The sequence below is a fragment of the Periplaneta americana genome, chromosome 11, assembly GCF_040183065.1.
Source record: "Periplaneta americana isolate PAMFEO1 chromosome 11, P.americana_PAMFEO1_priV1, whole genome shotgun sequence".
NCBI lineage: Eukaryota > Metazoa > Arthropoda > Insecta > Blattodea > Blattidae > Periplaneta > Periplaneta americana.
In genome coordinates, this window is record NC_091127.1 from 84,604,021 (window position 1) to 84,621,326 (window position 17,306).

Here is a 17,306-nt window from a genome sequence, read left to right on the forward strand (position 1 = left end):
GGATGCATATATTACACTTTTTACCCAAAGGTCGTTACTAATGAATGAATGATTTCTCAAACCTACATTTAAATATTAACTTGAAACTCTCCACTCCAACACAACAACAATCATTCGTAATCATTAAAATTTTGAAATTGTTCCATAACTGTGAGAATAACATTTAATAAAACTGAAAATACAAGTTTAAGTTTCAAGACAATTCAATATTTTTACATCCAAACCAGCATTTCTTTGTGTATGAAACAGTGCCGTAGTGACAATGCTCCAAGTGGGTCGGGTAGCAGCAGTTATAAACCTTTACAAGTCAGTAAGCAAAAATGATGCCGCAAGGGAAAGCACCAAGAATGTGCTTCCAACAATGGACAGTTTATTGGTGGTTGGAACTCGCCTTTTAACTTAAATGTTTCTTTCTCTTTAGTTTAAATTCTTACCAGTTTCTTTATCACTGTCATTTTGTAAGTGTGAGTGAACAGACATAATGCCAAAGGAAAAAAGTAGCAAAACATATTTGCTTAAATAGTGGACTGAGGGGAATCCTACATTATCAACGGATGGAAAAATTGTCCTCTGCCAAGTCTGTAACAAAAATGTGAGTTAATTTTATTATAAATCTTTATTATATTATAAATTATAATATTTATATCTCTGCAGTAAATATTTTTGTTATATTATTTACAGTAAGTTTAATTTTTTTTTGCCAGAAAATTTTGAGAAATATTTAGTTGTGTACTGTAACAAAAACAATTGATTAAATGATCATGAAGTGATTGGTGAATGATATTTGATATAATAAATATAATGATTAATGACATGAGCACATAACTAATGAGACATTATGTAAGTATAGTTACTCTCTTTAATATTTGCCTACTTAGGTTTTGTATCCAAATCAATGTTTATTCTGATTATCTTAATGACAAATATGAACAACAAAAAATGTAAATTAATATTTGAGGAGAAAAATTCGCTCCGGCACCGGGGATCGAACCCGGGTCCTTGGTTCTACGTACCAAGTGCTCTGACCACTGAGCTACGCCGAATTCAATCCACAGTACCGGACCGAACCCTCCTCCTTCAATGTTTCCCTTTGTGGCCTGACTCCAAGTTAGGCATATATGTTGACGTATATGTCCATTGCTGTCAACTGCCATTATACTAGGAGCGCACTCAGTGGCCAGTGGATACTCTACATTGAACTTATTATTATTATTATTATTATTATTCTCATTGTGATTGCACTGGACATATATAATGGTATCAGACAATATAATACTGCCCAAGACTCATCATCATGCAGCCAATACAACAGCCACTGCAGTGTGCGGGTCAAGGTAAGATTTCAATTATAGAAGACTGTGCAGTTCTCCTCTGTCGGATAAGAGTTTCATTACACTCCCATACTAATACCCCTTCCATTAAGAGCATCACCCTCCTCAAGTGATAACTGTCACCAGGAAAGAATCGTACTGTACTTCCTATCTCTCCTCCATTGCCTTAACAGCTGCCATGCATCTTGTGCCATTTCATTCAAGGACAGGCTTCCACATCTACGATATCGGCCTCTCAGCTTTGCTTTACTTTCCTTTCAAATGAAGTCACACCAGAACAATTTTACTGCCATTAGAAGTGTGTCAACCTTTGCATGTTTGGACTCGCAAATCTAAGATGTAATGGCATGCACATTTGGTGGTAAATTGGTCTACACAACTAGCTTCATATGAATGAATAATGAATAGTCAAGCACCGACCATTAGAAAGAAAAAGCAGAAAGGGCACAATCAAAATGAATATAGCAATTTATCAGTGCTTAATAAAAATGATCATCAATTATGTGACAAATTACCAACATATATATATATATATATATATATACATATACACATATTCGTATAAGACTTCTTCCTTCCTCTTCCTAAATTCCATAATACAGTAAAATCCCTTGTAACCAGCACCCAATTAACAGATACCGAAGTGACATTTTTGACTGCACAAAAAAAAAAAAAAAAAAAAAAAAAAAAAAAAGTTTAAATCAGTCGAGCTGTCTGTGTTGACACATTAGGAAGTTCACACGAACTTCATGTTCAGTGGATATTCGAACATAATATTAGTGAATTATTTGTGTTGTGTGATGTGTTTTAATAAAGAAAATCCACACAGTTTTTATGTTATTTAGTTATGACCAAGTAAGTACCAGAAGTAAGGTTCAGAGTTGACATCATAAAATATGAACAGGTAATTTGTTAAAATACTTATTCAATTATCCGGAAAAATCTCGTATCCAGAACTAGCCTGGTCCCTTTGGTGCCAGTTAAGAGGAATTCTACTATATTTAAAATCAACAACATACAGCAAAAATCGTTTCATACAATTAAAATAAGAGCAAAGAAAAATACAAGTTTTTCAATGCTTATATCTACATAAATGAAAGCAACGTAATATAATTTTTAGAAACACTTGCTATATTATTTACATATTTAGCTTTATGCAGTACTTTCATTACATTAATGTCACTGAATATTTCTCCAAATCAAATTCATGTCTAGTGTAAAATCTCAGTGAGTTACAAAACACTAAAATACAGAACAATTAAGTTGCCAATAAATTTCTCCATTAACAGAAATATTATGAAAATTACAGAGTACATATGCACAGTAAAACTTCATTTATACATTCTTATGGGAGTCTGAAGACAAACGTGTAATTGAAATGGCATTTAATTACAACTGAAATAGCATTAATAATTAATAGCGTGATTATTTAAAAAAAAAAAAAAAAGTCAGTAACATGCACACTTCCTCTTTCACTCAATGGAATTCAAAAACCAATTTTCTTTCACTCATTGGAATTCAAAAACCAATCAGCAACCTTCTTGTCATATCAAGTTGAGTCTACTGTCGAAATATTTTCACTTTGGAGGGGTATTAGGATAGTTTTATTCAGTACGGTCACAGCTTTGAACCTCGATTCTCATCATTCAAAATGTTCCATTTCTTCCCTCTATATATACTTCTTGCCCCTCTCAGAATTGATTCTCCCACTGGCGCATAACCAATTTACTAAACCAATTTCGAAGCCAGCCACATTTTAACAATGAACACACATTTTACTGTATTTAAATGATTATAATGATTTGACAAAACGTCGTCTAGAAAACTGGAATGAATATTATATTCACACTCAGTCATACTCGAACAAATTAAAATTTACACTCTATTTACAGTGTGTTTCAAAAGTACCATTATATTGTAGAAATCTGTGTGAAGTGTTCTTTCAACAACATGTGTATGACGAGACAGGTAAATATGACAGGTAGGCCTGACCAACATTTACTCCAGGGGATGTGTGCACACCGTTATTTTCATGGCACAGTATTATTCACCTCCAGGAATGGTGTGAAATTTTGCGCAGCATTGCTGGAGAGATGGAAGCAAATGCATTCCGAACAGCGTTTTTGAGTTCCTCAGTTCTCTGATAACGATTCTGAGCAACTTTCTGTTTGATGTGTCCCCATAACGCATTATCATAAGATATCAGATAAGGACTTCGGAGTGGCCATTTCACGTGTGTGTATTATATTCGATGGCATAAGTACGATATTTTCGCGTTCTTACATTTTTCACGGCAAATCTAATTGTGAGCAAACTTTAATTACAATGTATAAATGAAGTTTTTACCTCTCAGGGTTTATAATACGATTGTATAAATGTGAAAAACATATAACTGAAATAAATTAACATGGAAAATATAGGCATTTTGCCGGGACTTAAAAAAAAACGTGTAAGTGTGAAAAACATATAAGTGAGAAATGTATAAATTAAGTTTCATTGTATGTATCATGGTGCTCAATTATTAACTTCTGTTGGTGTCATTTACACAATTATTATCAAGTTAAAATCCTGACTAAAGTTTTTACGTTATATTTTACAATGGCACATGACGACCTAAAATTCTGTATGGTCGGCTTTTCACTCTAGCAACCCAGTTTCGAATTCCTGCAGGTCCAAGTGGAATTTTTGTTGGTAGGTTCTTATGGGATACCTACTCCTATTTCCTTACAGGTATTCTACCACTGCTCTATTATTATTATTATTATTATTAATCATCTTCATTGCTGTGGAGTAACGGTTAGCTAACAAGTGGGCACAAGTTCAAATCCTGGTGGGGATAAGTCACCTGGTTGTTTTTTTTTTTTTTTTCTTTCCTCAGACCATTAATAGCAAATGCTGAATAACTTTCAGCGTTGGGCCCTGGACTCATTTCGCCAGCATTACCACCTTCATATCAGACACTAGATAACCACAGCAGTTGATAAAGCATCATAAAATAACCAACCTCCTTTCCTTTCCTCATCATGTAGTTTGTTTCCCATGGCGCACCTAGGGAGTTTTGGTATGTCACTCCTAGAGGGGAATAATTAGGTTAATGATACAAGTTCAAGTACCCATCACTGGATTTTAAAAAATTACACTGTACACATATCCTAAGTCACATTATTTTAAGTGTAGTGGGAATTCTGCAAATACACACTTTCGTCAAAATAGGAAAATCAATATTCAAGTAAGGCTGTTAAAGCAGATATGAAGAAAATTGTAGCAGATGTTGGTGCCTACTATGAGTTCAACAATGAACACAAATAATCAGCATGATGCCGAACTGAAAGCAATTGGAACAGCTCACTATAATATTTTATATCACATACACCAGAAAATTTAATGGCTCCAAAACAGCAATAAATGGCGTCACCAATTATAACAGAAAAATTAAATAAATTAGCATGAAAGAAGAACAACATAGTGCTGTTCAACTGATACCTGCACATGTGGGAATAATGCATATTATTTGACATAAAAGGGCACTACATACATTGGAAGTTCCAACAAAAACAATAACACAAGTTAATATAATAAAGCAGCATTTTACAGATGAACAAAGGCTAATCAAGAAGAATTTATTAAAAGATAACGAATATGTTGATATTTTATAGTCACTTTACCTGCGAGGTTGCTGTGCGACTATCGACATTTCTGCCATCTATAGCCACATCTGCAAACCATTATGCCATAGTGAACATAACTGAAGACATGTCAATCATGTACAATCAGTAGGAATTAAGGTCTTGCGAAACATTATCTGCAGGTTTGTACAGGAAATGGGAACCAAGCCAGCATTTATCTTTTTCAGTAACTAGATTTATAGTGTATTTTAAGAATGAAGAAACCACTAAAAACCCTGACCAGATTGGCCCGCCCAGGAATTTCAATCTGCAATTTCCTGAATGCAAGTCGAGTGTTTTATCATTGAGCTACCTATGCTGACATTATGGACAAAGTTGACATACTAAGCATGTCAATAAAATTACACTTGCTTCATTCGGAATAAAAACAGAACATGACTATCTATGCTTATGGCAAACCTGCATATGACCTACAATGGCTTCAAGGCTCCTGCAAATCAGAGGAGTGCAGTGTAGACTAATCAAGGAATATCAATGGGAACAACTGGCACTTGGGCATATTTTATTCTGAAATCCAGTAGCTTGCCAGGTATAAAAAATTAATTTCTCTAATTTTAGCTCACACAATTCTCTCTGTGCAATTATTATAAAGACAGTGTTCGAGCTTACCACATTCTGAAACAAGAGCATCTGCAACACTTAAAACAGTTACAAGAAAAGAAACACACACAGTCCAGCTGACTCACTGTTATTGTCCTCCCTACTATTAAAATACACCAAAAGAAGCTGTGATGTGTGTTAGCAGTCATTTCTGCTTTTCATGTGACGGTATATTTCTGTTATAGCATGTCACTGAGTAAAGCAAATGACAGTGATAAAAGAGAGAGAAAATTTTGTGTTTTACAGAGTCAGGCACAAGTTGTATTTAGAGTTTTTAAAAGCAATAGTGTTTTTGTCTGCTGATCTGTAGCTGCACTTTGGCATGAGTTCGATTCCCGCTTGAGTTGATTATCTGGTTGGGATTTTTCAAAAGTTTTCCTTAACTGTAATGCAAATGTCAGGAAATTCATGGTGAATCCTCAGTCTCAACTAGCCAAATATCAATTTTTTTATGACCTATTTCATCGATGCTAAATATCTTACTAGACTAGACGGCATTTCAGAAGGTGGTTGGCTGTTATATGCTCTGTACCATTTCTGGTATGTGACGTCACAAGCTTTTACAGTAGAATCAATCGGAATCAGTCTATAACAAGTACTTCCCGAGTTCGTTTCTTCACGTGTGAGTGTTTCAATACATTGAACTAACATTTACTGTGTGTGTGTGTAAGATAAATAAATGGAAGAAGAGACTGTAAAAAGACAAGTATTGCACAGGCAGGCACGGAAAATAGTGTTTAAGATTGTGGCAATGTTGTACGCTGCCTTGCTCTCTCTATCTGTCTCTCTCGACGCAAATGCTAGCAGACTACCACCTTCCGAATTGCCATCGACTCTAGTCATACAGCATTGTTAAATAACCAGCTTAAGAAAAAAACAATGGGTCATCTGAGTAAAACACAGAACAATATTACAGGAATTCGATTTTATAAGAAAGAGAGGGCGGGACGATATTTTAGAACCAATTATAATAACTTTTAAAGACAGTGACACAGAAAGGAAGCAGTGCAGCTAGGTGCAATGACTAACACGAGTACAGTCAGGTACATTTATTTTATTGCATCTTATTAGCAGCTGAACATATGTATATTATGAACTGCATGTTTCAATACGTCTTTAGAAATGTTATACAACATAATGGGGAATTGATTTCTCCCTCCCTCCCTCTCTCTATCTTCTTTCTCTCATAAAAGACAGCAACATTACTATGTTACAGAGTGATCTGCTATTGGTTCTCGCCATTTACATTGCATTTCAACGCAGCTAAATAGTTATGGAAGGTACCTGCCTATATGTGTGTGAGTGTGGGGGCATGGGTGCACGCGATGTAAAGGCCTGAATATTAATAGTATAGCTGTTGTAGGTAATGACGTTAACGCGTTAATGCTTTGGCCACAATAAGAGCCCCATCAGTCTTTCCATATGTGTTGGACTTAGAGAACTGAAAGAGGATAAAGTTAAGGAATTATGAAGTGCTTGAAATGAAACATCAGCTTTTCTCACCGAGGATCTATGCATGGCCTGACTTCAGTAAACTTTTCCTATTACTACATAAATAAAAGGAAGCTTAAATGTGTGATCACTAAGATACTAACAGGTAACTGTCACCAGAGAGACCAGTCAATAAATAACCAAGATATGACTACTAACAATAGGAATTATGCCCACGTGCATCAACGTCAGTTAGTGTAACCATCAGTTAAAATTGTCACCTAACCCCTGATTAAGCATTTTTACAGTGGAACAACCTCGGTTAAGATTTAAATAGGAGGTTAACCACAGTAATCTCTAACCAACCATATTCGAGTAGTTAAAGGAGATAACCAGCGATTAGTAGAGCAAGTAAAGGAAAATGGCAGCCAGAGCCACAGGTGATTATTTCGAAGAAGATTATTATTGTACAGTACTTGAATACTTGGATAGAGTGTGAGCGTGAAGGTTCTTTAGTGGAAAGAGAAAATTCTTACGAGGAATTGGGTGACAGAAAATTTCAGGAGGGATTTCGGTTATCAAATTCTACAAATGAATCACTTGAAATAACACAAGAACAGTCATATTTCTCCTATGGATCGACTGCTTTTATTACCATTCTATGTAACTGTTATTTTCTGTATTTTAAGAGGGAATGCTCGAATATCTCTTTCTCTATGTCACTGGCTGAACAAAGAAAGGTTATGGATGAATCTTAGGATAATGCACAATTCCCTCGTGTAAATGGGGTCCAAGATTGTACACACATTCCTACTAATCTTCTGCATCCTTTTTCTTTATGGATATTCTATCTTTTTTATATAATATATTTAAATTTAGTAATTAAGTCTATCAATACTTCAGCTTCACATTGGGATATATTCATTTTTGCACTCAATTTTCCATTTTGTACGATTTTAACCTAACAGTACTGAAAAATAAAGAAATGCAACTCGCAAATATAACAGCGCCCAAAGGCAAACAAATGCAACGCGAAAATGTAGGACACGTTCATTTGATGTAGAACGTAGTGAGCGCAGTCGTTTTTAGATGTTGACTATTATCTTTGCAGCAGTATGGATGCTTTCCTTTAGTCATTTTGTAGAAACAATGAACCATCATAGACTTTACTCTGGTTAAATGAGGTGTCAGCTAGCCATGTTTTAGTAATCAGTGATTATGAATGGTGCACAGAAATTACATTTTAACCATGGTTACTGTTTAACCGTCGTTCCATAATCTATGATTACTGCGTTTTTAACAGATTTTGATGCATTTCGCCATTAGAGTTTCTGTTACCGTACTGCATTACCCACACTCCAACATAAAAGATACGTAATACTCATATTTATATTTAACAGAAGCAATGTCAGTAACAACTGGTAAAAAAAGTTGGTTCCGACAACTGGCTTAGTCTACGACTCTAGGAATCGTTGCTTACGAGATTATATACAAGCTGGCGCTTAGAACGATCGAGAGTGAGTTTCTGAGCGTCATGACAATTTCTGCCGCTAGGTTTGCCTCGCAGTCCTATTAAATGATGAATACACTGACTGTATAGAGACTATATACAGTCACTGTAATGATGAATAGTTCCATTACTAAGCATTGTGTATCGTGAAAATTCTTTGATTAATTTTGCATTATTGATCGAGTACGAAGTTTATAAACATAAGCATATTACAGTCTTATTTCAGATTTATTGATGGCTTGTTAAATATCAGTATGCAGATTTTCAGCATCACTTAATGGACTTTATAATTTTGTTTCCCGAAAGTCTGAATTTGTTCAATTAAAAATTTTGCTTACAAACTACGTTGTTCGTCTGGTTCATTTACTTTGGCAAGTTGATTGTTTTCAGTTCCATGTTTTCCCTTCAGATTTCGTTGCATTGCTGAAAGTGAACTACCGGTTCTTCTACTTTCAGACATTATTATTATTATTATTATTATTATTATTATCATCATCATCATCATCATCATCATCATCATCATTAAACTAGTATAGTTCTTAATGTATCTTGCCTTAAGACAATCAGTAGCGTTATTCGAGGAAAAGAGTATGATTTACCATCATCATTTATAGTGGCGAAATATTCCACAACAATGGTTAATTATCACTGCTGAACATTGACACATATGATTTGCATTATTTAGGATACAACATACACAGCATTGCGATTTTAATGTTGAGCATACCAAGTTTAGTGTAACGTACTCCCCTCATCCTCCAAGCCAAATCAAATATTATTACGACATTACGAGTAATAAATAAATAAATAATAATTACTACAATTATTCGTTGTGATAAAGTACAATTATCACTGCATGGTGTACCGAAGATTTTACTTTATGTTTTCATTAAACTGACATGTCATGAGCGATGACAGAAAACAGCTCAGGGGAGCGAAATGCAGACATTACTAAAAATGAAATGGGGATCAGAGAGAGCAGATGCACATGTGCCTATGGGTGACAAAATTCTAAAAAAAATCGTCCCTGAGATATTTGTTTATGTTTTGGGAAAAATTCGAAAACCATTTCTAATCACATATATTGCAGACTAACTTCCTAATTAATTTAATTCTAACTCCTAATTTAAAAACTGTTTACACACACTAAAATATCATATCATTTGCTATTACTATTCACTACAGGTTAATCAGCAGATATTTATTTCACCACTGCAAGGTTTGTAAGAAAAATTGCACAATTGTACTAGTCACGTATTGTGACTGCTGTTTGCATTAGTAAAAATCATAACATTTCAACGTCAATATATTTTTAAAAAGAAAGGGTAAGTTAGGCCCACTTACAAATGATTAAATTATGAAGTCAGGGAAATGGAAGACAATACAGTACTTTAATTCATTGGAATAATAATAATAATAATAATAATAATAATAATAATAATAATAATAATAATAATAATAAAATATGTGAAAAGGGTAGACTACAGTGTTCATGTAACATATATTAAGTTTCTTTCATTATTTCCGAAAAGGTACGGTGTATGAATTGAAAAACAGGAAGGTAATACCTTAATTTATAATATGTAATATCTTTTAATATCAAGAATGACAGCCATTCATTTTAATATAATTGAGACGCAGAAGTTTTGAAATTACGTCTATTGACCATAAATTATTGTACGAAGAATTTAATAAGCAACAGTGAGTCCTTTAAATATCCCACATGTTAATGTCATTTAAGTGTTCTGCTATGAATATCTAGGACCGAACAGCACTCCGAGTGGCAGAACTGGCATTACAAGGGAACCACTTTAGACCTGTATTTCAAGCACTATGTGCCAGCTTGTATATAATCTCATAAGCAACGCTTGGAATAGTGACTGCTCTCAGGGTGCACACAGGTGTGGGTTCGAATCCTATCTGTGCCATTAGCTGAATGAGATTCTTCAAATGTTTATCCTAATATAAAATGAATGTCAGGATTCACCTAACTAGGTAACTGTGCACTTGATATAGCGTCGTTAAATAACCACGTCACATGTAGGTAATGCATAAATAAAAAAGAAACTTACATCCTGCTCTAGTGTCCTCAATTTAATGGAAATATACCCTGGAAACTGCTCTTTGACTGCTAAGAATTTAAAGGGAATTAAACCAGTGAGCATAAGCAATCTCTTAGTTGTTTGTTTACCATGTGCAAGGCACACAATAGGTCAAATTAATAGGCATAAGCACTTCGGATTATTTCTGAAGAAAAAGATGGACTATAATGCGAAGTCAAAAGAAAAACCATGCAAATGAGGTAACCCTCACAGAGCCTCTAGAAAATCAATCAAGAATACTATCCATGTGGGTGGTCTAAGCCAGGTACGACCAAGAAGATAGGTTGCCAACAGTTTGATTTGCTAGCCACTTAGCTCATTGTATGTTACAATGTACACACATCATATCACAACCTTCAGAATAAGTAAATACTCAGAATGAGCTGAAACCTCACTGAAAAGAAAATATAAATACAAAGCTGTTTAACTTAAGAATAGCAGGCATATATAATTTCTTTACACTGATTACAAAGCAAACAATAAATACAAAGAGTAATAAAATATAGTGAATATGTAACAACAAAGCAGACCAAGTTCACTTTGTGCTGGCATGGCAGAAGTACATATGTACAATAATCCAAAGCATTCTATTAATTTTCGTATCACCTTTGCCTGATAATATCAATAGCCAATAATAACTTAGGCTACATTAGCTGATTTACATACTTTAGTCCGAAGGTGAAATGAGTGAAAAGGCTTTCGTAATATGATTTTAATTTCACTGTTTAATATTAATAGGAAATTGATTTAGAGACACATTATTAATCTTCAGTAATATAAGTTATTTATATAAAATTTATACTTAAAAAGTTGCTTGTTATTTCAGACAAAACACAAAATAATGATCTATAATGTTTTTGTTAGTCAAAATGACATCTGCATAAAATTGAATCTATTTAATTAAAAATTGCTTCATACTGTTATATTATTTATAGGTAAAATTTATCTTTGATAACTTGGAAAATTCACTGTGTTTCACGTGAATAGGCAGAATAAAGCTATAGGTCGGATTTCAATTTTACAAATACAAACTAAAAGCCAAGAGAGATATAATGTATATTAGGTGAAAAACCCAATTTTCCATAATTCTATCACTAGAGCCAAATTCCAGCAGCAAGTACTCACCATTACTGAATATAAAATGTCAGAAGTTTACAGCCCCTATATACCATTCATCAAGTAACAGCTGCTGTACTTTCAACACAAGCAAATCTTGTGAAATAATATATTATATAGTCTTTTTCAACTACATTTTCTTTTGTGGCGTGTTCATAATATTCAATACATACTGCACATTAGAATTTATAGTCTCCAAAACGCCTGAATATATTTCAATGTTCAAAACTAGCTTTTATATCTTCTAGGCACTTAATCACTCAGAACAACACACTCTACTTCAGGAGGAGGACTTATTTCAACAACCTCGTTTTTCAATGTATTAGGAACACTTGCATTGTCTTCAATGGAAACGCTAACACTTGGCTTCTTAATGAATTTGTTTAACAAATTCTTTGTTTTAGGCAACTCCTGTCCCCTTGGACCAGACAATAAAATGGGAACCTTTTTACGTAGCTCAGAAGTGCTGGAAGTAGTGGACGTTTTGTTAGATTGCGGAAATACAAGTTTTCTTTGTGTTTTATCTGTGTTTTGAGAACTACCATCACTTGACTTTTCAGCAACCTCACCTGGTGATGCAGATGTGATGAACTGCTTCTTACGTTCTCCTTCAGACATAATCTTTGTAAATTTTGTAATTAGCTGCTTAGGATTGGATTCGCTGTTAACAGCAGAGGAAGGAGACGGTGTTTGAAAATCACTTTTCCTTCTTTTAGGTTTAAAAGTATAGGTCCACAATGTATTTGGAAGAACAATGTCACCAAGTCCATGGGCAATGCGTGTTTCTTGAAGGACATACCAGCACATTCGACCACTCATAGGCCCTTCTTCAGGACAAGCAATCCATGTGGCTAGTTCTTTAATTTTATTTGAAACACTCTTTTTAAAGATGTCACCAGGAGATGACACTGTAGAAATGCTTCCTTCTGAAGAACCTTCGGTAGTAACTTCACCTGCTGACTTTTTCTGGTCATTGCTCCAATAAGCCAAAAATTCTCTTGCTAAGAATTCACGCTTATTCACATTACCATGTATAAGCTTGATGAGGGCAGGAATTGCTGTAAAAACAGACATATCAGGAATTAATAAAAATAAGGTAACATACAATGACTACCAAGAAGAAACCTAATAATTATCAAACACCAATACAGAATAATTATTATTATGTTCAATAGCTACTTCTGACTTCGCAAAGATAAATGAAACATTTTCCTACGTGAATACAATGTTCAGAGGTCTTAAAATATCATTCCATGTCTCCATGTATTGTTTCTCTATTTCCCAGCATAAGACAGGCAATAAAATCTTTTTAAGTCAACTTTATGAATTCTTTAAACAACATTTCCAGTTGAGGTAGTGAAAAAAAAAAAATTAATTAATTAAATTAAAAAATGCGTAATACGTATTATAAAACATCTATATTTAATGGCTAAAAATAATAAAAATCTTAATATTCTGAACTGCTATAAGAAATAAAGCAAAGTTGACTGCTCATTCAGTCTCAAATTTTGTTAATACTACTGTATCTCCTTTTTTATATTGATTGTATTATTTTATTTATATTTCTCTTGTTTGTAATTATATTCTTTATTCTGTATATTTAAATTAAAATAAATAAATAAAATAAATAAAAATAAATAAATAACCTAACTCCACTATCATTACATTAGTAGTTACGTGTAAGCTCTCATTTCCAACAGCCTGTTTAAAAATATCCTCTCGTCCTACTTTAGTATTGAAATCTCCAATAAAATTTCCATGTGATATCTAGATAACTGATCAAAAGTGTGTTCCAATTCATTTTCTCTTCTGTTAGTGTCATTTTGATGAACCATGTGGAGGTCGTGTTATGAAAAAAAGTGGATTTATAGTATATAAGTTTCGAAGAATAACAAAAGTGATAGGCATCAATTTAGTTTGGAAACTTCTACAAGAATTATTATTATTAAGGTAAAGTACCTAAATAAGAGACAGGGCCCTAATAAGAGATAACTTGTTAACTTCTCCGGTATAATTTGCCATCTCTCGACAACTATGGTAAATCAATGTTTGTGCTTCTAAGGCATCGTGTTCTTTATCTAACCTCAGTTGAAAGTAAGCAACGAAGCTGAGAGCAAGCAAAGTAATTTTTCATACTTTGAACTTTTTACTGGTTTTTGTTGAGGAAGAGAACAGCAGTTAATGTAAGCTACAACAAATTTATTATTAATTTTATACAATTGCTGGCAAAATGTTGCATATAAGGTAGATTGCTAATAAGGAAGATAATAATTTATGGCCTTGGGTAGCTATTTCATTTTTACTTACTCTGTTCCCTAATAAGAGATAACCCTACCTAGGGGTCCTATTAAGAGATAGTATCTCTTATTTAGAACCCTTATTTGGTATTATTATGATGCTCACCTTTGGGAGTTTACAAAAACCGTTAATGCTTCCAGTCGTGTCAGTTTGTCTGCCAGTAACTACATAAGAACCAATGAAAGATTAATTGAACTATTAATTAAAATTAATTACGAATTAGGTCAATCATTAATTATCCATTGTCCTCAATTATTTATTACAAAAATTACTAATTGAAATGATTAAGTTATTATTATTAATGACTAAAATTAATTATTCATTGAGATGACAATAACATCAATACCTAAAGTCAATTAAAATTGGCTAGTCTGACAATATTTACCTTACTTAAAGATCAAAACATAAGTGCTTAATTCGTAAAATATTTTGTATACATTTCTAATAAAAATCTTGTGTAATTATTAAAACTATTAAATTTAATTGTGATTCCTGGTTTCGAAAATTTCGTTGGACCTGTGTAAATGTCGCCACTATGACCAGTGCCAGCGTTTGTGGCGCGTGTTCTTGAGTAAAAAGCCAGTCAGTTAGCACTTGTTGCCAGTGTAGCTGAGAATGGTAACATCCAACACGTCACGTAAGCAATCTGCCAATCACAGTTGTCAGCTTTAATGCCCATATATTGCAAAGGTAAGTTATTCGCTCTCAACGTTCCCATTACTTATTTCACGTTCCAGAAACGGTGACTTTGGTTATACCACAGTTATGCCTACAGAAACAGCAGCAGCAACAACCACAACCTCAAAAGCCGCAAGCTTCAACCAATGGGTAGTCGCATGTAAAGTCATCCAGGACAGGAAAATGAGCTATCATAATATCAACTCTTATCAGAAACAAATGAAAGAGAGTTTAGAGAAGGAAAAAAAAGAAAAAATGGAGCTCGCAGGAAGTTGTTTGAAAAACAACAAAAACCACAGAAAAACTCATTCCAAGAAGCACTGCTTGAGTTCGTCCAGTGATGAAGAATTCGCTGTGGAAATGGAATTAATTAACTCGAGTGACTCGGAATGTGGAGAAAATTATAATGGACAGTGCTTGTTTTGCACTGAATTTTTTTCAGAGGACACCAGGGCCCAGGGGGAAGAAATAGATTTAGTGTTCAAAATGTCATCGTTGGACACACAAAGACTGCAGCACTGATGAAGAACCTTTCATTTGTCCAACTTGCTCAGTACACCGAAATAAGAATTGTGTCAATTAAAGGGGTCGGCAAAATAAGTGCAATCAGCTTAAAATTAAAATATGGAGATCGAAATTTAATATTCTATCATTTTTCTTTCTCTAGCAAAATATTAACGTTAGCAATAGTAGCCGAAATAAGATTAGTACATTCATGTCTGATTTGACCGACTTTGTGTTCTTTTCGTAAACCATCTTAATTTCACTTGGAAAAATGCCAAATAAACAACAGAATTTCTGTTGAGAGGAGTTAGACCACTGTTGCACTGAGCCCTTCAATTTTAAAATGTACCTGAATTTATTAAAGTATCTACATGACTTCACAATTCTCAACACACAGATCAATTTCAGAACACACACACTATTTGACACCACATTTCAACACTTTTCAACAATCTAACGCACCCACACAACAGGCAGCGAAGTTCAAGATGACGCCGAGATCTAGTAGGCTCTGAGAATGGTGTGAAGAAACACCGAAACAGCCATAAGCCGCACATGCTTACACAATTAACACGAGTAAGATCGCCATTTAATCAATTAGTTATATATTGCTTCAATTTTGAGCCAAATGATGATAATTTTTGTCCACGTTCAAAAATAAACTTAAATAACACACATATCTCTTATTTGGAACCAATTTCCAAAACATCATTATTTCCCAGTTTTACTTTTTTTATAATTTAAAGTAATAATAAAAACTGACTAAAATCTGTACTGTCAATTCTAAAAATAGACGAAATGCTGTATGTATCCCACACATTCAGATTAAAAATGTCTATTACCATCCTCATTTATAAGCAGTTAAAAAAAAGTCTCTTATTTGAGTACTTTACCTTATGTTTGTGCGCAGTCCTAATTCGGGTATTTGAGATTATTTGCTTTTATTTTCACTACTGTTGTTTCTAAAAATGAGATCTATTAATCCAGTTAATGTTATATACATTCTAAAGAATCTAGTTGATTCAAAATACAGTGAACTACAGAAAGACAGTATTGATGATCAGTCTTCCACTTATGAACTATTTGATCTGATTCAGATGAATATCAATATACAGGTGCAGTTGTGATGTATGACTCATTAAATGTAGATAGTGAAAACAGTTATGAATCCTGGTAACAAAGACACATCTCCATCAACAAGTGAGTGTGAAATGTCATCTCCAGTTAAGGCACAGACAATCACTTTAACCAATGATGTAATCAATAAATATAGAAAAATTAAAAATTACATAGAAACAATGGCCATAAAAGGAACTAACAAGCATATAATATGTTGTTGTTTTCTAATGCCAGGCATTTGACAATAAAGTCATTTGACCTCTTGCACTCCAATATTTTTCAAAGATATTATCATGGTCAGCCACTGAAGCACAGATTTTGAGGTGTTCCGAATATTATCAACTGCAAAAAATTCATATGTATTACTAGTTTTGTACATAAGGCAGTAGATTACTTTAGAAAGCCTCCTAAACATCATGTGTTGCCAAATACAAAAAAAAAAAAATTATTGATGCATTTAAAACTTCATGCCACAAACTAGTTTCTTTCACCAAAGTAACACAAAACTAGTGATGGAATGGATACTAAATTTTCTCGAATCCGAATCTGAATCCTGAAAGGTTCTCGAATCTCTCGAATTCTTCATAGGTTCCAGAAAATTCCACTAGATGGCTTACTGAAAACAGTACGATACTCAGGGCCACCACAATATGATATTGGCAGAGGTGCCAACTTTTGAATTGGGTTATCTGTAATTCCATCTTATTCATCACCTCCTTTGGAAAAAGTCAGATTTGAGCCATACTACATTAGTTCTTCTGCGATAAAAGATTCTTTGTTGCATATTTTGCATCTAACAGTCATTTTCTGCAAATTTTATTTTTGAAACATACTTCTTATCATATGTTGATTTTCTGGATCAGAAGTGATTCCAGTGCTGATGTGCTTAATGTGGACCTGAATTCTATTTGATTCTTTCTCACAACACTGA

General features: G+C 33.7%; 1 protein-coding gene across 1 annotated transcript in view; it reads right to left on the reverse strand.

The window, feature by feature from the left end:
- Positions 1 to 11,785: 11,785 nt before the first annotated feature.
- LOC138709166 (chromatin assembly factor 1 subunit A-like) overlaps positions 11,786 to 17,306 on the reverse strand; it is an 81,664-nt gene continuing 76,143 nt past the window's right edge. Inside the window, exon 12 of the mRNA XM_069839723.1 lies at positions 11,786 to 12,834. Coding sequence (XP_069695824.1) covers positions 12,029 to 12,834 — 806 coding nt within the window. The 3' untranslated portion in view covers positions 11,786 to 12,028. The remainder of the gene's footprint in view (positions 12,835 to 17,306) is intronic.